This window comes from Balaenoptera ricei, chromosome 17 (genome assembly GCF_028023285.1).
Source record: "Balaenoptera ricei isolate mBalRic1 chromosome 17, mBalRic1.hap2, whole genome shotgun sequence".
Taxonomy (NCBI): Eukaryota; Metazoa; Chordata; class Mammalia; order Artiodactyla; family Balaenopteridae; genus Balaenoptera; species Balaenoptera ricei.
The window spans coordinates 54,601,751-54,626,500 of record NC_082655.1 but is presented as its reverse complement, the minus strand read 5'-3'; the positions used below and the strand labels follow the sequence as shown (position 1 = coordinate 54,626,500).

At 36.2% G+C, this 24,750-nt stretch overlaps 1 protein-coding gene across 10 annotated transcripts in view; it reads left to right on the top strand.

Annotated features, from left to right (window-relative positions):
• The window catches only part of RALYL (RALY RNA binding protein like), an 814,820-nt gene extending 793,941 nt beyond the window's left edge, over positions 1–20,879 (top strand). For all 10 annotated transcript variants that reach the window (XM_059901174.1, XM_059901164.1, XM_059901166.1 and 7 more), the window contains one exon: positions 20,481–20,879. In XM_059901174.1, the coding sequence (XP_059757157.1) occupies positions 20,481–20,503 (23 nt within the window). In that variant the 3' untranslated portion in view covers positions 20,504–20,879. The remainder of the gene's footprint in view (positions 1–20,480) is intronic.
• Positions 20,880–24,750: the final 3,871 nt, after the last annotated feature.

The window sequence follows — 24,750 nt, the reverse complement described above, 5'->3', positions numbered from 1 at the left end:
ATGTGTATCATATTGATTGATTTGTGTATATTGTAGAATCCTTGCCTTCCTGGGATAAACCCCACTTGATCACGGTGAATTATCCTTTTAATGTGCTGTTGGACTCTGTTTGATAGTATTTTGTTGAGGATTTTTGCATCTATGTTCATCAGTGATATTGGCTTGTAGTTTCCTTTCTTTGTGACATCTTTGTCTGGTTTGAGTATCAGGGTGATGGTGGCCTCGTAGAATGAGTTTGGGAGTGTTCCTCTCTCTGCTGTATTTTGGAAGAGTTTGAGAAGGATATGTGTTAACTCGTCTCTAAATGTTTGATAGAATTTGCCTGTGAAGCCATCTGGCCCTGGGCTTTTGTTTGTTGGAAGATTTTTAACCACAGTTTCAATTTCAGTGCTTTTGATTGGTTTGTTCATATTTGCTATTTCTTCCTGCTTCAGTCTCGGAAGGTTGTGCATTTCTAAGAATTTGTCCATTTCTTCCAGGTTGTCCACTTTATTGGCGTAAAGTTGCTTGTAGTAATCTCTCATTATCCTTAATGTTTCTGGAATGTCAGTTGTTACTTCTCCTTTTTCATTTCTAATTCTGTTGATTTGAGATTTCTCCCTGTTTTTGTTGATGAGTCTGGCTAATGGTTTATCAATTTTGTTTATCTTATTAAAGAGTCAGTCAGCTTGCAGTTTTATTGATCTTTGCTATTGTTTCCTTCATTTCTTTTTCATTTATTTTTGATCTAACCTTTATGATTTCTTTCTGTCAGCTAACTGCGTTTTTTTTTGTTGTTGTTGTTCTCCTTTCTCTAATTGTTTTAGGTGTAAGGTTAGGTTTTTTATTTGAGATGTTTCTTGTTTCTTAAGGTAGTATTGTATTGCTATAAACTTCCCTCTGAGAACTGCTTTTGCTGCCTCCCATAGGTTTTGGGTCGTCGTGTTTTCATTGTTATTTGCTTCTAGGTATTTTTGATTTCCTGTTTGATTTCTTCAGTGGTCTCTTGGTTATTAGTAGTATATTGTTAGCCTCCATGTGTCTGTATTTTTTACAGATTTTTCCTGTAATTGATATCTACTCTCATAGTGTTGTGGTCAGAAAAGATACTTGATACAATTTCAATTTTCTTACATTTACCAAGGGTTGATTTGTGACCCAAGATATGATGTATCCTGGAGAATGTTCCATGAGCACTTGAGAAGAAAGTTTATTCTGTTGTTTTAGGATGAAATGTCCTATAAATATTAGTTAAGTCCATCTTGTTTAATTTATCATTTAAAACTTGTGTTTCCTTATTTATTTTCATTTTGGGTGATCTATCCATTGATAAAAGTAGGGTGTTAAAGTCCCCTACTATGACTGTGTTACTGTCGATTTCCACTTATGGATGTTAGTGCTTGCCTTATGTATTGAGGTACTCTTATGTTGGGTGCCTAAATATTTACAATTCTTATATCTTCTTCTTGGATTGATCCCTTGATCATTATGTATTGTCCTTCTTTGTCTCTTGTAATACTCTTGTTTTAAAGTCTATTTTGTCTGACATGAGACTTGCTACTCCAGCTTTCTTTTGATTTCCATTTGCATGGAAAAACTTTTTTTTTTAAAGTTGAAGTAGCAATGTTTATTTTATTTTATTTTATTTTTTAGTAACTGGAAAGCTCTGCATTCTGTTTTAATGCATTTTTTAAAAAATTAATTAATTAATTAATTAATTTTTGGCTGTGTTGGGTCTTCGTTTCTGTGCAAGGGCTTTCTCCAGTTGCGGCGAGTGGGGGCCACTCTTCATCACGATGCGCGGGCCTCTCACTGTTGCGGCCTCTCTTGTTGCAGACCACAGGCTCCAGACGCACAGGCTCAGTAGTTTTGTGGCTCACGGGCCCAGTTGCTCCACGGCATGTGGGATCTTCCCAGACCAGGGCTTGAACCTGTGTCCCCTGCATTAGCAGGCAGATTCTCAACCACTGCACCACCAGGGAAGCCCTGGAATAACTTCTTCCATCCCCTCACTTTCAGTCTCTAAGTGTCCCTATGTCTGAAATGGGTTGCTTGTAGACAGCATATATACAGGTCTTGTTTTTGTATCCATTCAGCCAGTCTATGTCTTTGGGTTGGAGCATTTAATCCATTTACATTTAAGGTAATTATCAATATGTATGTTCCTATTACCATTTTCTTACTTTTTCTTAGTTTGTTATTGTAGGTCTTTTCCTTCTCTTGTGTTTCCTGCCTAGAGAAGTTCCTTTAGCTCTTGTTGCAAAGCTGGTTTGGTGGTGCTGAATTCTCTTAGCTTTTGCTTGTCTGTAAAGTTTTTAATTTCTCCATCAAATCTGAATGAGATCTTTGCTGGGTACAGTAATCTTTGTTGTAGATTTTTCCCTTCATCACTTTATATATGTCCTGCCACTCTCTTCTGGCTTGCAGAGTTTCTGCTGAAAGCTAAGTTGTTAACCTTATGGGGATTCCCTTGTGTGTTATTTGTTGTTTTTCCCTTGCTGCTTTAATATTTTTTCTTTGTATTTAATTTTTGATAGTTTGATTAATATGTGTCTTAGCCTGTTTCTCCTTGGATTTATCCTGTATGGGACTCTCTGTGTTTCCTGGACTTGATTAACTATTTCCTTTCCCATATTAGGTAAGTTTTCAACTATAATCTCTTCAAATATTTTCCCAGTCCCTTTCTTTTTCTCTTCTTCTTCTGGGACCCCTATTATTCGAATATTGGTGTGTTTAATGTTTTCCCAGAGGTCTCTGAGAATGTCCTCAATTCTTTTCATTCTTTTTTTTTTTTAATTCTGCTCTGCAGTAGTTATTTCCACTATTTTATCTTCCAGGTCAGTTATCCGTTTTCTGCCTCAGTTATTCTGCTATTGATCCCTTCTAGAGAATTTTTAATTTCATTTATTGTGTTGTTCATCACTGTTTATTTGGTCTTTAGTTCTTCTAGGTCCTTGTTAAATGATTCTTGTATTTTCTCCATTGTATTTCCAAGATTTTGGATATCTTTACTATCATTATTCTGAATTCTTTTTCAGGTAAACTGCCTATCTCCTCTTCAGTTGTTAGGTCTGGTGGGTTTTTACCTTGCTCCTTCATCTGCTATGTGTTTCTCTGTCTTCTCATTTTGCTTAACTTACTGTTTTTGGAGTCTGCTTTTCGCAGGCTGCAGATTTGTAGTTCCCATTGTTTTTGCTGTCTGCCCCCGGTGGCTAAGGTTGTTTCAGTGGGTTGTTTAGGCTTCCTGGTGCAGGGGACTACTGCCTGTGTTCTGGTGGATGAGGCTGGATCTTGTCTTTCTGGTGAGCAAGACCACATCTGGTGGTGTGTTTTGGGGTGTCTGTGGTCTCATTATGATTTAGGCAGCCTTTCTGCTCATGGGTGTGGTTGTGTTCCTGTCTTGCTAGTTGTTTGGCATAGGGTGTCCAGCACTGTAGCCTGCTGGTTGTTGAGTGGGGCTGGGTCTTGGCATTGAGGTGGAGATCTCTGGGATATTTTTGCTATTTGATATTATGTGGAGCTGGGAGGTCTCTTGTGGACCAATGTCCTGAATTTGGCTCTCCCACCTCAGAGGTGCAGCCCTGACACCTGGCTGGAGCACCAAGAGCCTGTCATCCACACCACTCAAAATAAAAGGGAGAAGAAAAAAGAAAGAAAGAAGAAGATAAAATAAAATAAAATAAAATATTATTAAAGTAAAAAATAGTTATTAAAAATCTTTTTAAAGTAATAAAAAAAAGAAAGAAAGAAGAGAGCAATCAAACCAAAAAACAAATCCACCAATTATAGCAAGCACTAAAAACTATACTAAAAACAAAGAAAAACAGAAAAATACAGACGGACAGAACCATAGGACAAATGGTAAAAGCAAAGCTATACAGACAAAATCACACAGAGAAGCATACACATACACACTCACAAAAAGTGAAAAAGAAAAAAATATATATATCATTGCTCCCAAAATCCACCTCCTCAATTTGGTATGATTCTTTGTCTATTCAGGTATTCCACAGATGCAGGGTACATCAAGTTGACTGTGGAGATTTAATCTGCTGCCACTGAGGCTGCTGGGAGAAATTTCCCTTTCTCTTCTTTGTTCGCACAGCTCCTAGGGTTCAGCTTTGGATTTGGCCCTGCCTCTGTGTTTAGGTCACCTGAGGGCGTCTGTTCTTCTTTCAGACAGGACAGGGTTAAAGGAGCAGCTGCTTCGGGGGCTCTGGCCCACTCAGGCTGGGGGGAGGGAGGGATACGGAATGCCGGGCAAGCCTGCAACGGCAGAGGCCAGAGTGACGTTGCACCAGCCTGAGATGTATCATGTGTTCTCCCGGGGAAGTTTTCCCTGTATCACTGGACCCTGGCAGTGGCGGGCTGCACAGGCTCCTGGGAGGTGAGGTGTGGAGAGTGACCTGTGCTTGCACACAGGCTTCTTGGTGGCTGTAGCAGCAACCTTAGCGTCTCATGCCCGTCTCTGTGGTCCACGCTGATAGCCGTGGCCCGCCCGTCTCTGGAGCTCCTTTAAGCGGCGCTCTTAATCCCCTTTCCTCGCACACCAGGAAACAAAGAGGCAAGAAAATGTCTCTTGTCTCTTCGGCAGCTCCAGACTTTTTCCCGGACTCCCTCCTGGCTAGCTGTGGTGCACTAGCCCCCTTCAGGCTGTGTTCACGCAGCCAACCCCAGTCCTCTTACTGGGATTTGACCTCCGAAGCCTGAGCCCCAGCAGACAAGTCTCTTGGGCTGGTGAATTTCTCTGTGTGGGAATCTCTCCGCTTTGCCCTCCGCACCCCTGTTGCTGTGTTCTCCTCCATGGCTCTGAAGCTCCCCCACTCTGCCACCCACCGTCTCCGCCCGCGAAGGGGCTTCCTAGTGTGTGGAAACCTTTCCTCCTTCACAGGTCCCTCCCAGTGGTGTAGGTTCCATCCCTATTCTTTTGTCTCTGTTTTTTCTTTTTTCATTTGCCCTACCCAGGTATGTGGGGAGTTTCTTGCCTTTTGGGAAGTCTGAGGTCTTCTTCCAGTATTCAGTAGGTGTTCTGTAAGAGTTGTTCCACATGTACTTGTATTTCTGATGTATTTGTGGGAAGGAAGGTGATCTCCACATCTTACTCTTCCACCGTCTTAAATCTCCTCTCTTGAATTTTTTTAATGTTCCAAATATAATTGATCCATTACCAAGTGTTAAATGCATAGGACTTTACTGATTTTGTACTGCTAGTTTTTAAAACATTTAGTGTGATGTACTTCAAAACCTCAGAATAAATATTTTAAAAGTAGTTAAATGACTGTGATCATTTAATAAATATCAATGCAAGAAACTTGTACTTGAGCAAGCTAAGAAAGTCATTACAGCAGTATTTCTGATGGAACCAATGTTATACCTGTTCAAGCTACACTGAATCTAATAATCTGTGACAGAAGAAATGGGAAAAGTTATGAAAGCTTTTCATTAAATCAGAAATTGAAAGAAAGGAAAAACATGGCTTGTTTCAATTTTATTCATAGTTCAACAGATAGGATCCCAGTGGAAAAGAAATTAATTGTCTAAATAGTGCCAACCTTTTATAATCCTTGCCCTGTATTCTGGAACTTAATCCCTGAATCTATTTTCCTGCAATGGTATGAATTTTTTATCCAGGCAGCATTTGAATTGCAAAGGGTCATCTTCAGTTCACACCCTCCCACCCCCATTCCCCCCTCCCCCACCCCACCACCCACTCCCACACCGTGTGTCTTCATCACCAAAGCAGTAGGGGGCTATGTCTGGCTGTTCCCCATGCATAAAACTCTCACAGGTGCAAACCAGCCCACACTATCAGTCCTATTCTACCTCAGAATCTTCCCTCACAAACCTTCACTGTCTCTAGGATGGCTCTGAATATAGAAAAATCACAAGCTCCAGGGTAGCCTGGGATAAAATGAACGTTCAGGCCTTTGAAGTCTGAAAAGAATTCTAATCAACTGGAACCTGATAAGTATTCTGGATATCTCATGCATTTTTGATATTTTCTATCTTGCCACGTTTTTAGGAATACATTTTAATAACGTTCAGTAACATTTCCTAAAAGCAAACTTTGCTAGCCTGTGGTCTACTGGAAGTAACATCTATAGCTGTCATTTCAAACTGTGTGAATTGGACAAGGTGTGAAATCTTTGGGGCTTAGTTGTCTCAAAAATGTAGAAAAATAGCTTATCTTTAAAAAGGCAGAAAGCTGAAAAAGTGTGATATAATATAGCATACACATACACACACACATACACACACACATACACACACACACAGATTTTTATTTCATTCCATGTCAAAAAATAAAAGGAGTAAAAGGAAACAATACTTCTTCCATTTTCACTTTCTTCCAGGAATAATAGTGAGTTTTTTATATACATCATTTCATCTATTGCCTAAAATAACTTTGGGGAGTAGGTATTTTATAAGTAACTAGTTTTAAAGACGTTAAGTAACCTCCCAAAGGTCATCATGATAATAAAGGCAGAATCAAGATTCAACCATGGTCTGTAAGATTCCAGTGACCTTAGATATTTCACGGATTACTGTTCACAGATTTTATTGATTTTAATCTGTGCTGTACTCTTATGATTTTTGCCATATCTATAAACCATTGGTAGTATTTTAACTTAATTTTTTAAATTAAATTGTCTTATCTTTTTTAATTTAAAATAAATGTATCTTTAAAACTAAACTTTAGTCCATTCCAGTAAATGAAAAACCATGTTATCCTTTTTCATAAGTAAGAAATATATTTTAAATAAATATAATGAAAAGACAAAACTTTTTTTTTAATTTAGCTTGTTTATTTTTCATATGTTGAAAAATCTTGTGTTCCTTCTTCTCTCTCTCTCTCTCATTAAAAAATATCATAGACTATAATAGAGAAATGTCAGAACAAGCATGAGCAGAAATTTTCTCTTTAATGCAATCAGAACTGGAAGAACACTGAGAGGGACAATTGATGATTCAATGTTTTTCATGCATCTTCCCACCTAACAATGTCTTGGGCACCTTCAGCAGTTTGTTTACCACTCTGCAAACGTGGAGCTCAGTTGTGCTGCCCTGCACTTCACGCTTGATGCGATGATGACTGAATGACATTCTGATTGGCCATCACCCTCCTGCAGTCATCTGCCTTGCACAGTTTTCTACTTGAAATTGGCAGAAATTTTGTATGCAAATGAATTGTTAGCTCACATTAGAAAAGTATGTCAAATTTTATACAATTTGATATGTCTTTTTAATCATGTGCATAGCTTCTCCATTAAAATAACTTGAGTGCACCTCATTCTTCTGGATTTTATCTGTGTGCTAAAAATAAATGATTTTTGCTCCTGTAAAAAATATTCAATATCATCTCTTTAAAAAAAAGTTTTCTTAACCTTTACTACAAGAAAAACGTTCATATGAATCGAAAGAGTTTGAAATATCATAGTATGTATATGAAAAGTAATAACTGTGAAACCAGTTATTCTCAAATTTTACCCAGAATTTTAAATGGTTTTAAAATTTAAGATACATTTCATTTTCTAATCTTTGGGGCCACATTTGATCTCCATAAATACTGATGCTACAAGCAAAGGACATTTTTCTTTGAACTATCTCTGTAAACATAAATCGAGTAACTATATCTGGAAGTAAATTAGGTTGAAAAAATTCACCCATATAATTGATTTTTTCCCTATGTGAGGTATGGTATTTTCTTATGGTATATTTTCTTCTGGTAAAATTGTTTATTCCTTTTTGTAGTTCAAATGGTTCAGCCAATGAGATGATTACACTAAAGTATTCAATAACTGTTAGCTATTATTATTGCTTTATAGGTATGTAAGCATTGACAGTGGTATAAGAAGAAAAAAATGAGATAGAAGTCCAGTTACAAAATAACATTGTCCATCACCCCCTAAAATAAAATTTATTTAAAGTGTAGTAAGGCTATGTGCAGATAAACAAGTAAATATTTGTAATTATTCTTTGTGACTCAGAAGCCAGTCTCCTGTGCTCTTTTATTTGCCTATATTTTTAGCAGCAAAATAGAGAATCTGCAAAATCGTGTCATAAGTGCCTTCCCTATCAGCTTCCCAGCACTCATCTACCAAAACTCCATTAGACAAAATGTAGCTCCTGAGGCCCGAACAAACCAACAAAATCCTTGGGGACATTCTGTCTAAAACTTCACCTGCACCATTATTTCCCCAGCACCTCCCACCAAGGACGCACATTTTTTAGAGGAAGGTTTTTGTGGAGAGCATGTCATTGCCTACATTCAGACATGGGGCATCTATTCTGTGATGGTTATTTCAAATCAAGTATTTATTTTAATTTGGCCTTCAAGTAAGGGCAACTTAATGCGATTCTGGACTGGATTTTTTTTTACCACTTCCAATTAGACCCTGGGCAGGTGATTATCTTTCCTTGTGCCTCAGACTTCTCTTCATTAAGATGAGTATTTGTAAAATGCTTCAGAACTCATTTATCATTTCAGATGTACATTGCAAACGTAGGAGATATTATATTTATGGTCCAAGTAATACCACATAGTGCTTATGCAGCAAAAAACTCCAGGGGTAGGTGATAACAGCAAAAAGCCAGGCAGACACAGTGCCCTTTCTCTTTAGCACACGACACAGTTTAGTGATCAATCATGAGCCTTCTGTGGACTTGCAAAGTCAAATCCGATGAACAGGTGATGATACAGCATTCTGTTCAGGTCCATAAAATGTTACTTCCTAGAGGAATCTAATTATAAAGGAAAAATCTTTTCAAATAAAAGTTTGTTTTCTGATTTGGGGAAAGATTTGTTCACAGAAATTTTCTAGGAGAGAACTCAGCTTATGTTAAATTATTTCATCAATTTATTGAATTAAAATGCTCCCAGCTCTTATTTATCTTTATCCATATCAGAACGATCATATAACTGATACTATTTCTAAATTCTACATTTTCTTATAATATAAAAAGGAAAACAGAGGTAAGTGAGCTGGTACCCTAAGCCTATTTCAAAAAGTAACTAGCAGTGGATATGACCAAGTCCAATTTCCAATTCCTTCTACATGTTACAATTCTGGGATTTTTTTTTACAGTCATAATAATCCAAGGCACTATGACTCTGAAATCTCTCTGAGTCATTCAGGATTTTATTACATCCAGCATAATTTGAGTGCTAAGAGTATTTTGATAATATTCCAAAGCTTAAGATTTTTAAATTAACTGTATTTCTCAAATATACTGATAAAAACAAGGTTTTATTAATACAATAATAGCATAATTATTTCTTTCACTTCACTATTTCACTTGCTCTCTCAGATTAATTTTGCTCAATTTTGAAATTGAAGCTATTTTTTTTCTAATTCTTTGACAGGTGTATACAGTAAATTTAATTAAATTAAATGAGAATTGTTAAATAACCATGAAAACCTTCCGCCAGCTATTCTGAATAGTCATGAATTAACTATACAATTTCTAGTGGCTTTTAAAATTCAGCCTCTAAACCAATCAATTCTAAATCACATTTTCAATTATATATAAAGTAATTTAAAATATTTCTTCTTGTGGTGCCAAAACTAATTACCCAAAGAACTGTAGAAAGCAGTAAAATGTGTAAAATTTCAAAGTTCATAATAATCTCAGCATTAATCAGCATTTGGCTTCTAGCACTGGAATTAACTTAAACAATTTGGAGTATTATCTTGAAATTATCATTATCTTTACCAGCCCTGGGAGTAGCTAATGGTTGTTAGATACTGTATAATTAGCATGAGAAATCAGAAATCGATGTATAATCAAATACAAGTTATGTGCCAAATAAAATTACTGTAATTTATCAATTCAGCTACTCAAATATGATTGTCAGTGAGCCCAAAACACTCAAAACACAATTATAATTAACTTCAGAAAGTATCAGGGAACAGTCTGGGAAAAATTAAAAGAAATGTTTTAATACTTTGTATAACAGAACATTCAAGCTCTGGTAAATCATATAATTTAGCAATTATTTTTCAGTAGTAAATTAATTAAATTTTTACACAGACTTTTTAAATAATAAAACTTGTAACCCACATTAGATAATTTTACTCTGAAGTTAAATGTTCTTTTTTCTTAATCAAATGTATTTTTACAACATAAAATGTCTCCTTTAGACAGAGGCCTAAGTTCCCTGGTGGTCTAGTGGTTAGGATTCGGTGCTCTCCTTTAGACAGGTACCTAAAGCAAGTTTTTAATTTAAATGATTTTGAATTAATTCAAGACAGAACTTTAAAAAAAAAATCCAGAGAAAAGCAGGTGGGAGGTTATATGCAAATCCTAGTACTTTCCCAGTAATTCCATCTCTTTTGTCCCACTCATCATAGGCGCACCAGTGTATTTTCACATCCCAGTTGAGATCACCTATGCTAAAATTAATGATGTGCCCAGTCTGCCTGCTTACTGTCCTTCTTACAACTGGGCAGAACAGAATATTAGAGAAAACACTGGTCTTAAATAAAGCAGCCTGGGTTTGATTTAGTCAAGACAATCACTGTCTGATCCAAGGATTTGTGAGTGATATGAGGATGATTCTTGCCCAACAACCTACCTCAATGGTTTCTCATAAAAATCAAATGGGAATATATATATAAAGTATTTTATAAACTTTCACACAGTATACAAATAAAAGTTATTATTGATGCTTGTGGCCCATACCCACAGTGTTAACCCAGTCCCAGATTCTAAGAATAGTCCAAACCCAATCTCTACTTGGGGCAAATTAAGGGAGTCTTAGCTAAGTAATTAAGATGCTTCAGACTGTAAGACATTCTTGTTGTCTCTCTTACTGTAAACTTATTAGTTTCTCTAGGTTTATTCTAACAACTGTATCCTTCCTTATTCCTGGGAACAAATGGGGTCCCAAAATATAAATGAATAAGTGAATCAAAACAAGAAAATCTTATTCTTCAGATTCCTGCTCTAATGTTCTGTCTAATACCAGTTCACCTCCCCCTGGAGTTGGTCTCTGCCTTCCTCTCTCTTACTATCTTTGGAGAAATGACCTGAATCCATGTCCCATAGACGGGAATCTCCTGGTACTTCTATACCTCTCAAATTCTGTCTGACTGTCTGATTTGTTACCACACTCTAGGTTATGTCTCAATATATTGTTCAGCCAATTAGCAGATTTAGACTCAACGAAGCAAATTCTCTTCTAACCACTATTATCTACAAATGGAGCAAGATTCCTTTTGAGGTAAAGAGTTCTGTATCCCCCTAAGCTAGTCAGGACAAAGCTATGTACCCACCAGCAATGGAAAGCCCTGCTGCTTTGGTTGGGAGGTTAGACAAGATCATTCTATAATCCTAGGTAACCTGCTTAACTCCTCTGTTGCTCTGATTTGCTAATGCTTCTGGAATGACAATAGAGAGGACAATGTATGCCTTCTGACATTGTTGTTCTTTACCACACTAAACAAATTGTTCCTATGATGAATCCAAAAGAGAAGATACTATTCCCCTCTTATTTGAATATTATGTGTGATTTCAGTTAAATGAAATGTACTCCAGAAACACAAATGATCTGTGTGTTTAGATGTAAAGACTATTACTGCACTAATGTATTTGTTAGCGATATTAGTAATTAGATACAAAAATGATGTAATTAACTCTGAAAATAATTTTTTTAATCACATATAGTAAGCCATGTCCCAAACCAAATATCCATAAAGAATATGGCATTTCTAATTGTAATTTTACATTACCACGCTATTTTCAGTTCAATATCGAAAACTCTTTATATTGTATCTGGTATCATCAATGTCATAAACTAAAACGTGAATGTCAAAAGTTTAGCAGTCACTTTATAATATTTGTAGGAACACAATTTATTTGAATTTGGTAAATAAAGTTAAATTAACATTAATTTTGTTTTCTTTTTCCTTTTACTTTTATGATGGTTTTATAATATTGTTTTGTATTTTCCTTCATTTTATGAGAGGACATCAAACATCTGAACATTATTTATGTAGTAAATCCAAAGATGCTATAGAAAATGACTGATTTTCCCAGTCTTTACATCTTTCCATTTGGTTATGGAATAACAAAGCCTAATGATTTGGATATTTGTGATCCAATATAGTATAAATAGCTAGGGTTTTGTCTCTTGGTCATGAGACACAGATGGAAAATAAGATAAAGACATGGGAATAATGGGCAGAATAATGGGTGTGGATTATAAAACTGAACTGTTAGGAATCAGAGGGAAAAATAAGTAAGGAGAGAGAAAATGGGATGGAGAAAGGAAAGAAGCAGTAAGAGTGACCAGGTAGCACGTCCAGAAGACAGTTGGCCAGTGGAGTCATAACTTGCCAAAAATCACTATAGTTAATGTGCACTACAGATTGGGTCATAAGTTGCACCCAACTTAAATAAGTTTGATGGTATTTAGGACAACTGAAGCCAGAGAACTCCCACCAAAATAACTATATAAGCTAGTAAATTAAACATCCCTAGTTCCACGGATGCTGATAAAAGACAGGAGACTCCTGAAAAAAAAGACTCAGCTACTCACCTCAAGAGAGTACAAGTATCAGGATAGCTGCACTGATTTCTTTGACCCAAGACCCACGTCAGAGATGGAAGGCCAGGTAGAGTTTGCATGCACCGCAGGAGAGAGACCCTGACTTTAGGAGATCCAATTTCCTAACAAGCAGTAATCAAACCTGTTCTTTGTCCAAAGGGAAACAAGACTTATTGCAGAACTATGTGATACATTCCTGAGTACAGTCCTCAGTTCTCAGGATTGCCAGCCAAATAAATAATCCTGAGAAGTGGGCTTTGAGAAAGAATAGTCAGTTTTGTGATGTTAGCACACTCAGCAAGACATGTAGGAATGTGAGCGGCCCACAAGGAATGCCTCTCAACAGTGAAACAAAGTGGTTCTCAAAGAGCAGGATGCCCAGATTAGCATCACTCACAGCCTTAAAAGAAATGCAATTTCTTGGGCCTCATTTCAGACCTAGTTGTCTTAGACCATTCAGGCTACTATAACAATAGACCACAGACTGGGTGGCTTATCAACAACAAACATTTATTTCTCACAGTTCTGGAGGCTGGGAAGTCCAAGATCACAGCATCAACAGGTTTGGTGTCTGGTGAGAGCCCACTTCTTAGTTCATAGACTGATGTCTTTTCACTGTGTCCTCACATTGCAGAAGGGGTGATGAAGCTCTGGGAGGAAAAGCTTCCTCTTTTCTAAGGACACTAATCCAATTTTTGAGGATTCTATCTCACGATCAAATAATTTCCCCAAAGCCCTACCTCCTAATATGATCACATTGGGCATTAGAATTTCAACATACAAATTTGGAGAAGACACAACATTCAGCCCGCAAGACTAGAAAAACAGAAATTCAGCAATCTGAGTTTAACAAATCCACTCAGTAATTCTGAGACCCACTAAAGTCTGAGAATGAAAAGAATTCTTGATAGCAGTCAGGATCCCAGAACGAGTCAAGGCTTCGACCAACTACCTGAACATGTTACTCAGCTTGTCTGTGCCTTAGTATCTTCACCTATAGCAGGAAGAGAGAATTTTTTTTTTTAACTGAGGTATAGTTGTTTTACAATGTTGTATTAGTTCCTACTGTACAGTGGAGTTCCCTGTGCTATAAAGCAGGTTCTTATTAATTATCTATTTTATACATATTAGTGTATATATGTCAATCCCAATCTCCCAATTCATCCCACACCCCCTTTCCCCCTTGGTGTCCATATGTTTGTTCTCTACATCTGTGTCTCTATTTCTGCCTTGTAAACCGGTTCATCTGTACCATTTTTCTAGATTCCACATATATGCGTTAATATACGACATTTGTTTTTCTCTTTGTGACTTACTTCACTCTGTATGACAGTCTCTAGGTCCATCCACATCTCTACAAATGACCCGATTCCTTTCTGTTTTATGGTTAACATTCCATTGTATATATGTACCACATCTTCTTTATACATTCGTCTGTCAGTGGGAACTTAGGTTGCTTCCATGACCTGGTTATTGTAAATAGTGCTGCAATGAACATTGGGGTGCATGTGTCTTTTTGAATTATTCCTTATTGCTCATATTTGTTGAAGTCCTCTATTCCTTGTCATGTAGCTTTATCAATATTGCCTGACCTTGAAATGCACATGGCAAGCATTGGTAAAACCAGGAGAGATCAGCTGGCAAAGCAGCTCCCCAAGGTCTCATTACCATCCTCCACAGTCCATAGCCTGGGGCTAGCCTCCCAGGCTCCCAGAACTTCTTTGTCAGCAGGCTGGGACAGGAACAGTACCTCAGACAAATGTTAACCAATCTGGAATAGGCTGGCCAATCAACCCAGAAGATCCGTTTATGCATTTATAGGGAGACTAGCTGAAAGAGAGGCTAGCCCAATGTTCTCTGGCCTGAGCGTTCTCTTCCAGTAAAGTAAGCTGCTCAGAATTGTAATCAGAAGTTCTACTTGGAAAACATGGATTTAGAACAGAGTGTTGATCGAATGTTCTTAGTCTGTCTGACGTGTCCGTGTCTGTAATAGGAATATACCTGTCATTATGGGCCAAGTACATTTCCAGGGTCTGGCCACCTTCTCCTGTGGACAGCCCCTGAATGGCACAGCCAAACTGTCCTCTGAGACTTTCCTGTTTTTCTGTGCTTGCAGTGCCAAACAAGTCTCTCTCAGATCAACATATTTTTTTCTTTTGGCTGATTTAATAATCTTCAGTTATGTTCTAATCAAGTCTCAAAGACCCTAAAATCTTCAGCCTGTCTTAAGTGACATTGCATATTCTCTGCCCTGATCACTTCAGTTTTGATCTTCAAGTTATAGTCTCAGAAGACAATTTGATCATCTTATTTCCAAATTTCTGGCTGGTTACTACACTTTTGTTTTCTCCTCTGTTTTCCGCACCCTGCTTCCCTAAATGGTCATCACCCTAGTAAAACTGCAGTTCTTCTCAGGTGGGACTCGAACCAGCCAAAACTCAGACTGGGACTTGAACCCATAATCCCTGACTTAGGAGGGGACTCAAACCCACTGTCTTTTCATTGAAACTGCTCATCTGGTGTCAGGATTTACTGAAGCTCAGGTTATTTTGTGTCGGTGCAGAAAGAATTCAGTGAGAAGCAAAGTTGCAGGCAAAGAGTGAACTTATTAACATAGGATGCTTGTGAGAAATACAAGTGGGCAGGTGGTAGAGGCTCTGCCTCAAGGACTGAGAGGACTTTATTTTCATAAACAAAAGTGGGGAGGGGGAGAAGATCACCTTCTTCCACATTCTTAGGCAGACGTCTATGCTTACATCATTAGTTCCTCCTTTGACCCTATGTGGTTTAACTGGGACTATCGTGGCACTATTTAAATCATATGTATATTATTAGCAAAAGGATGGTAACATATACTATTAATAAAATATGGTAATTCATCTCAGGTTTTGGTATAATGTCCCCTTTCACCTATATTTCTGTCTTGACTACATGCAGAAGTGCTACTCTTCAAGAACTATTAACTGTCTGACTTCATGTAACAAGATTAAGACTCCATATCTATTGTCTTGTGTTTTAACTATCAGGGTTTGTGGCTTGAGTGTGTCCGGTGCTTGGATGTACCTGGTCTTCCTTCAAGGTAGTGTAGATTGTCGCTAGGTTACTGGATTCTTTCCTTGAGTGGTCATTAGCTTATAACAGTCTCCCAGACTCCCTTAAAATTCCCTTTCTATCTTGAATCCCCTAGTGGGGTTTCTAAACTGACTATTTAGTTATCCTACTCTACCCCTATCACCAGGATTGGAGACTATCAGCCTCCAAGAATCAAATAGTAGAGCAGCTGCCTTCATTTGTACCATTCCAGTGAGTTACTTCCCTCTTGGTTTTCATTCCATTATGGATTTTCTGATGTGATTATTTCGCCTTACAGTATAATGCAATTTTGGCCCCAAGAGCTTATTAATAGAAGGTAAGTTTTAATTTATAATGAACAGTCGCTCCTGGGAATCTATTTATGTTATTTAGAAATTTGAATTGAATTGAATTGGATCTCATTTGTAATAAGGGATTTGTAAAAACCAAATATATTCACATTGTCTATAAAAAGTAAATGGCTGAATAATTACTCAATAAACATAATTAGTGGTGACAACAAATATAGATTATTCTCATTCATGAGACTTGCTTTTCCATAAAATGTTATATAGCTTGCATTACCCACATATTTTCATTTACTTTTTTTGCTCTGTAGATGCTATTTAGAAATATAGATTACTATATCTATTTATTAGTTATAAATCTCAAATAGAAAAAAGATAACCAGAAGCATTTCTGACATGAAAGAAAGAATATTTCTTTAAAAGTATTATGCTTTTTTTTTGGTAAAACTCTAAATAAGGTGTATTTATTCAATATATTTCTGTACTTATTTTATTTCAAATATATTACTGCATGAGGTTTAAAATTAAATGTGCTTTCCCTGTAGATTAATACTATCCTTTTCATCTTTGTCAAGTAGAAGTAAATTGCTTGGTTCAATATAAACTAAGCCCATTTGAATGGCTCTTCTTTGTTGTTTTGCAGAAATAGGAGAGATTGAGAGTTGAAAAATAATTCATCATCAGGAGAATTTATTTTAAAAACATCCAAGCTCCTATACAGCCAGCAGATAAATTACCCACTAGTCAAGAGAAGGAAAGCACAATTAATTTCACATTATACTAAACCAATCAGCTCCTTAAGCGGCTGTCTTTTTTGAGAAAAAGCAGCAAGAATGTCATAGTTGTTCCTTCCTCCCATGCCTTTAGAAGCAAACAGCTAGTCTTTTCTCAGACTACAAATTCTATGGAAAGTAGGGTGAATATATATATATATATATTTTTTTTTTAATAAATTTATTTATTTATTTATTTTTGGCTGCGTGGGTCTTCGTTGCTGTGCGTGGGCTTTCTCTAGTTGCAACAAGCGGGGGCTACTCTTCTTTGCGGTGCACGTACTTCTCATTGAGGTGGCTCCTCTTGTTCCGGAGCACGGGCTCTAGGCACGTGGGCTTCAGTAGCTGTGGCACGTGGGCTCAGTAGTTGTGGCACACGGGCTTAGTGCTCCGCTGCATGTTGGATCTTCCCAGACCAGGAATTGAACCTGTATCCCTTGCATTGGCAGGTGGATTCTTAACCACTGTGCCACCAGGGAAGTCCCAGGGTGAATATATTTTGTTGTTTTTAGATAAGGAGAATTATATTCATGACTTGTATCCATATTTTACAGTGCAAAGTTAATGAACCTTTTGTCTTGTACTAGTGACAGGCAAATGCTTTGAAGTTTTATGACAAGGAAGTAAGACTTCAATAAATTATTTCCAAACCTACCTTTCTTCTTTCCAGGATAATTATTTTTATGTAATCATTTACCATCAAGGAATAAAGGAAGGGTTGAGGAGAAATCATGCTGGGGTAATGGAATATGCACAAAAAATCTGCAGGCTGCAGAAGGCTTAACAAAATGGATTGTTGCTAAACAACCATTCATTACATTTTTTGAGACCAGCAGGATGGTGTAAGAATATACTAAATTAATGTCATCTGCCATCACTTAACCTGAAGAAACACAATGATTAGTAAACTACATACACAACTGCTGCAGCATTTTAAGCATCTTCCATATGTAATAAGAAAGTGATCAATGGAGGCCTTGGAGGAAAGAGTGCAATGCGAGCATATAAAGAGCCTCAGTTCCTTCCTGCACACAGGTGTTATCCATCAAAACCCCCAAACCACAATTCCTTGTGTCTGCATGTCAGTATCATTCTATAGGCTAAGTTTAATTCTCTTTATTAAGGTATTCATTTCGCATTGATAAGGGATGATTTTTGGTATGCGCATACAGGAAATGTACAAAATCTCCTTTACGCCATGCAAAAAGTAGCACACTGACTTTGAACCATTAAGTTCAAGACTTTGTGCTTTAAAGATTAATTTACTCTTCCCACGTACATGCACACAGCCTGGAACTACATAAAGAACACAAATAATAACGTTTTCATTTTAAAAAATACATATATGTTTGATCAGTAAGGATATAATATAGATTGCATGAGGAAGAAGAGAGGAAGAAGAAAAAGAAAGAGGGACTGAGGGAGAGAAGCAAAAAGTGAAAGAGAGAAAGAATATCAAAATATCAAAATGTACTTAGGTCTCACCCATGAAATTTTCTTTCCTGGGGATATAAGTTTTTTAATGATTTGACTGGAGAAAAGACTATTAAGGGTATATATTTTGTTATTTTTAGTTGTTTGACTTATGAAAGCTTTTAATCAAAATTGTTAGGCATTTATTAGTAGGATTATATTTATAAGTAGAACAAGTTTTACAAAAGTACTTCTAAGAGTCCTTTGAAAAATGATTGTCCCTGATTAGTTAATTAAATGTTGTAAATGAGATTTGTAAATTTTTACATATTATATATCATGTTTTTAAGTACTTCATTTGTCTGGTTTAACAAATAAAATTTTTCTGAGAAGGAGATAATTCTTAAAATCTAATAAGTTAAATGTATCAATATGATGGCCTTAAGTTTTCTTACACTTTCTAATATCACACATGAACATAAGATGTGGATGTAAGATTTCAGATCACAAAACTGCAATCTTATTTCTCAATTTTTAGTTGCATATTCTAAGCTGAAATCATAAGATTGTCACATTAATAGACTAAATTATCTGAAATAACATGTGTTTACAGTACCAAATGTTCACAGATTTCTTAACACAAAAATATTAGTACTATGATTTCTGTTCTTGTAAACATTTTATGTTCAACTCTAAATCTTCCTAGAATTAAAAGATATGTACTCACTAAGGAAGATGACATCCAGTTAACTAAAATTATTGAGGTGCACATCTATTCTTGAGTGTGAAACTTGCACACCCATGAAGGAAGAGAAAATACCATCCAGGTTCACTGAGTTCCTTTCAACTGTGATCTTGGTAGGAAATGTGACGTGAAGCTGCGGACATCCAGAGCAACTCTCACCACCTCAACTGCCATACCAGTCTTTTTCATAAGCTCTATATCACAGGCCTCAAAACTTTAATAAAGGCTCAAGTTACCTAATTCTCTGGCTACTCATAGGAGTCAGCAACTATTGGAAAGGGTAGCCTGTACCTATGATCTGTCAGCCCTCACTCAGCCACATAAGAATGGGCCTTGGGTCTGGAATACTTTCTTACTGAGAAATAAAGAGCCCACGCAGTCAGTCTTACAGCCTTGTATGGAAATACTTTCCCTGTTTTAAGCTAAATAAGTGTTCCTTTGTCTTGCTTAAATGTGTACGTCAGTGGTCCTCAGACACACCTCCATCTTTTAGTATTTCAAACTCCATGAGAGTGGGTTCCAGGTCCTTCTACAGTAGCAACAGGGGTAGTCATAGACCAGTTGTCCTCCATCTGCTGCCAGGGAGACTCGATATCTATAGGGACCAGCACACGCTATTAGAGCTGTAAAGTGTCGTTCCATCCAGCGCTTGACTGTGTTAGGTTTTCCTTGACAACTTTGATACCAAAATACAAAGACAAAAATGTTTGTAGTTCTCCCCTGGGATTGATAACCAGGAGCACTGCAAAGTATTCTGCTCCCCCAATATTGATAACTGATGCACTATGTTCTTCTCAGCAGCAACTCCCATCCAAATTGATTTGCTTGTCTTTGGTTCATAAGACATACACATAGGTTTCCCATCTAACTGCAAAAAACCTTTGAAGTTGATGGATAATAGGTGTAATTATATTTTTTACCTAAATAGAAAGATCTTGAACTTAATAGGATTCTAGGATAAATAAATGCCTTTTTCCACTAATCTAAATAAACTTGCATTATTTTATCTTCATATTCATATTCAATTTCTCAATTCAGTTCTTCAACCAATTGAATTTTGACTCTTATATGGTGTTTTCTGGCTCATGGTTGCACCATGAGTCTTCCACTGTCCTTCCTGCTTCTAGCTTTCTTCTTTTGCAACCAAGGTTGTGTAACTCAGATCAGAGCCCTGTACTGGCTTTTTCTCTTATCCCGGGTACGTAAGGCTTAGGAGTGCACTGTTCAAAGCCTTTTCCAGGGAAAAACATCCTATTTTTCCTAATATCCATATCCTATGTTCACTCTTTAGGGGCAGCAAAGATTCATGAGCAGCCCAAATCTCTTTCCCTAGCCTAGAACTTCAAGTGGTTCTCTTCTGACCTGGACAAGAACTCAGGTTGAAAAATAATTGTTGATCTCAGTCAGTAAATTAGCTGGATTTTAAAAAATCTATCATGCTATAAATATAAATAATTTTAGTGTTGTGTACAACAAAGGATCTGAGAACTTAAGCTTCTCAAAAGTATTTGTCCTAAAGACTTAAGACTTGTTTTATTCTTCTCCTAATTAAGCCTTAATTTCCAACTTATTTATTTATGCATGCTGTCAGCAATGAAACATAAATCTCTATATTTTAAAATACTTTTTTCTTTTCTCAGTTTCTACAGATAAAGTGATTTGAAGTAATGAATGATGCCATGAAAGCAGAAAAGAAACTGTGACAACACCCAGAAATGTGAAAGGAGGCTTCTTACTGCATAACAGTATCTTTGGTTCAATTTATAAAAACCCAAATAAAATGGACAGTATTGTTCAATTTTAGAAATTCCATTTCTTCTATGTTCTAAGCTGTATAATTGTCAGGTTTTATGGTTTAGATTGTAAATGTGTTTTTTCCCTTTGCTAATTATTTTTTTTTTTTTTTTAAGTCTTAAAATGTGGAGGACATTTATGAATGGTAAGGGAGACACTGTATACAAATGTATATTTGTAAAAGCTATTTTTATGATTAGCATGTTTTACTGTTGATCATATATAAAAGTCAGGTGATATTGCAATTATACACTTAAAACTTATTTCCAACAATGTCATGTAAGAAAAGATGCATTGTATGCTAGTTTTTATAATTTATTTTTAAGTTATAGTTTAAAGTACTTCAGATCATAAGGATAAAATACTTGAAAAGTTTTATTTCTGCCCTCAATAAGCACCATTTTTATTAATAAATACTACAAATATTTCAGATGTAATTCAATAGCTAAAGGACTGTTGGTTTGACCTGTGATTAAATTGAGCATTCTCTGCTCGACTGAACTGAAATGACCCAATTATTACCCAATATTTCAGTCTGGGTAGGAGATCCCATGGACAGGTTTTAATGCCAATACAGGTGAGAACTAGATTCGCAGGGATGATTGCCTTGTCTTTGGATCCAAAATTTCAAATTAGTACATATATCACTTCAGTTCATCTCCTATTACTAGGAACTCTCCATTCCCTGGTATTGCAAGTGTTTTCCAGATGCCCTTAGCCATTGTCTTGTGCTGTGGAAATGGAAGAAACCATCTTCACAGACTGTAGGAGAATTCAGCGTATAATTTCTTAATAAATACTGTTTCTTTTAAAACAAAGTTGGTGTGTATCTTTCTTTTGGGGTGCACTTAGTTTTAATACTTGGTTTGAATTTTTAAGTAACTTGTAATGCCACAAAATCAATGCAACAATGAAAGTAGCATAACTTTATTAATATGCATATTATATGTTCTTTATGCCTTCACTTTTCATGGAATGACTTGTATTCTGGAACATATTAATTTGTCATGTAATTGAAAGTCAGATGGCCCTCAATCCATGAAAGAAGGCACACTATGGTTTATATTTCTAGAAGGCATATTTTTTTACTCCAAATATAGAATTTTAAGAAAATATTTCAAGATAGAAAGCAAAACTACGTGAACATAGGTATTTATGCTCTGTGCAGCTAAAACTCTGCACTAAATGACTGCCAGCTCCTCATTAAAGAACAGAGAGAAAACATTTAGCATCACCAAGAGCACTTTGTGGATTTAAAGCCACCTTTTTTCAAAGAAATCAAGGGTCTAAAATCAGTTTTGTATGTTTTCTCTTATTTTTCTAGTTTAATTCCTTTAAGGTGATTTATCTTCTTTCTCTATGACTTTCAAATATAAGCTAATGAAATCTTATACAATTTCATATAATAAGGAATATCAAAAAAAAATTCTGAAGAAAAAAAAGAATTAGAACTCTGTTATTAAAGAAAAGAAATATATCGCATTTGCCTATTTAAAGTCTTTAACAATTTTCCCACTAGAACCTAGGGGTCTAGATCAGGAATGTGCTTCCTTTTTAAGGGAATGTGAAAAACACAATGTAGTACACTGGTTTTGGCCATAATGGGTATTGGAGAATTTGTAACTGCTGTGATTGAATTCTGAAGCTGCAAAGAACCTGTATGTGGTTCTACAAGGGAATAAAATCAACAGAGTGATTCCTTGGTTTGCTGCCAATAGAGGCCTGGGATAAACTGATACTCCAGAAAGGAAGTGTTGCAGGTACTGTGTATTAAGAAAATATGCATGTGGATATTTTTCCAAACTTGCCATTTGTCCTCGTAGTAGTCAATAAACAGTGTAGCATTTATAACCTGGCACTATTATAAATTAAGAGAATTATACTTTCTCAGGTATTCATTAACTATTCTCAAAATAAAATGAATAATTCAGATGTCCAAAATAATTATTTGTTATTGGAGTTTGATTTTCTCCACACAGGCCTTGAAATATGAAACCATGGGTCTTTCTCTTTATTCATTACCCATTCCTGGCTTAAGAATTTCTTTTGATGACAAGGATGGAATAAAATATACACCGATCAACAAAATATAGATTATTGGGGATTATAATCCCTGAAGGTTTAGTTTAATAAATGAAAAGGAAGATTTTTAAGAGATGAGGAGGGGAGTGTATACTTCTTCTAACTCCAAATAGCATCAGTCTCATAAAGGAAAGAAAAGGAGCATTTGTTGCTGCATTCGATTCAAAAAACATATGGGACAATAGGCCCACTGCTTGGGAAGTTAAGTAAACTGGGCTCTGGTGACAGTGGGAAGGGGAAAATACCAATTTTGCATCCATCTTCTTCAATAAAAGAATAGTTTTCAAAGCAGAAATACACACACACACACAAATGATAGAAATGAAACAAGATAAGTGGAAACTATTTTAAATAGATTAAAGTTCAGAGAACAGGAATTACAAATGCAAATGCCTGCAGAGGCCTGATAAGAAATATAAATGCACTAATCAGGCCTGAAGTAAGTTAGCAGACATTCAATGCAACTATGCTGATGAGGAGATACAGCTGGCTGCCTAATTAAGAAATGCAGACCTGGATTGGCAAGGTTTCCTGATTTTTCAAGAGAAGGTAGGCATCCAGAGTTTTAAATGAGATATCCTATTTTGTTTTGTTTTAATATGAATATGAAGGTGAATGAAACCATATCTGTGATTTATATCCAGGATTTAATAGTTGTAAAACTTAAAGAAAAAGCTGAAAATAATGAGAAACAACAAATTCAGTGTTATCTCTGGTGAGCAAAGAAGGGAGAATAGAATAAGAGTATTCAATAGCAGCTGTAATATTTAATTTATTAGGAAAATATTTGAATCAAATGTTTTAAATCAAATACATCTCCAACTAAGTATAGGTTACACTGGTGTTTATTTTATCTTCTCTACGTTTTTTGTAGGCTAAAAATACTTCAGAATGATAAAAGTATGTGATTTATTTCACAATGTTTGTGCATAGGTAGATAGAGATGTGCATATTGAAGATACAGAGATGTGGGTGGTATAAATAGCATATAAAGATGTAGAAATTTGGATTTTTGAATCTGTCAGAAGTCTGTAAGTTTGTGATCTACCTTTTCTAGAGATGTTCAGATTCCTAGAAAAGAATATAACTTAGAGAAAGAGAGATGCCTTATTCTAATGTTCTAAGCTATTTTTGCAGAGGAGGGATTTACAAGTGTATTTCCTATTTGTTAATGAAAAGTCTTTCTATCAGCCCTTGAGATACATAGAACAATTTTAGGAATTTAAATATGGTTCATGCAAGAATTTGGGGTGCCTGAGCATGCAAAATAACCCTCATGTTTATGTGTTGCATCTGTAATATAAGGACTATGCCTTCTCTATCTTTATATCCTGTACAAATGGTACCTTGTACATACAGGTTATTTCTCCATAAATATTTGGGGAATTAAACAAAACATGCTGTGTTCTGGGTTTTCACCTTAAAATTAAAAAAAATGTTTTGAGGTATAATTTGTTAAGCTGCTACTATATTCTCAGCACTGTACTAATAACTTTATACGCACTATCACTAATGCACACAGGAAAGCTGCAGGATAGGTATAGTTAGCTCCAGTTTCCAAGTAAAGAAGGCAGATCATTTATTTAGTCAGTTCTTTACTGAATACGAAATCTATGCTAAGCACTATTCCTGGCAATAGGAGTCCAGCTGTAAATAATGAAAACTGAAAGTCCTGTCCTTGAAAAGCTTATACAGTTCGGGGGGGGGGGGGAATGACACGCAATAGGCCAATTAACAAGCAAATGTATAGTATTGCAGATGATAATGATGATAAACATCGAGTAGAAAACAAATCCAGGAAGGAAAGAAGAACTGGTGAGGTTTTACAGGGGTGTTTAAATAGGCTGATCAGGAAGTCTCCTTGGTAAGGTGGCATTTGGGCAAAAATGTGGAGTAGGTGAAGGGGTGAGACTTGAGGCGATTTATGGGAAAAACGTCCTAAGCAGGAGGGACAGGAAGTAAATCCCCTGAAGCAGGAATGTACTTGGTGTGTTCAGGAAAGGTGAGGAAGGCAGTGTAGCTGGATTGGAATAA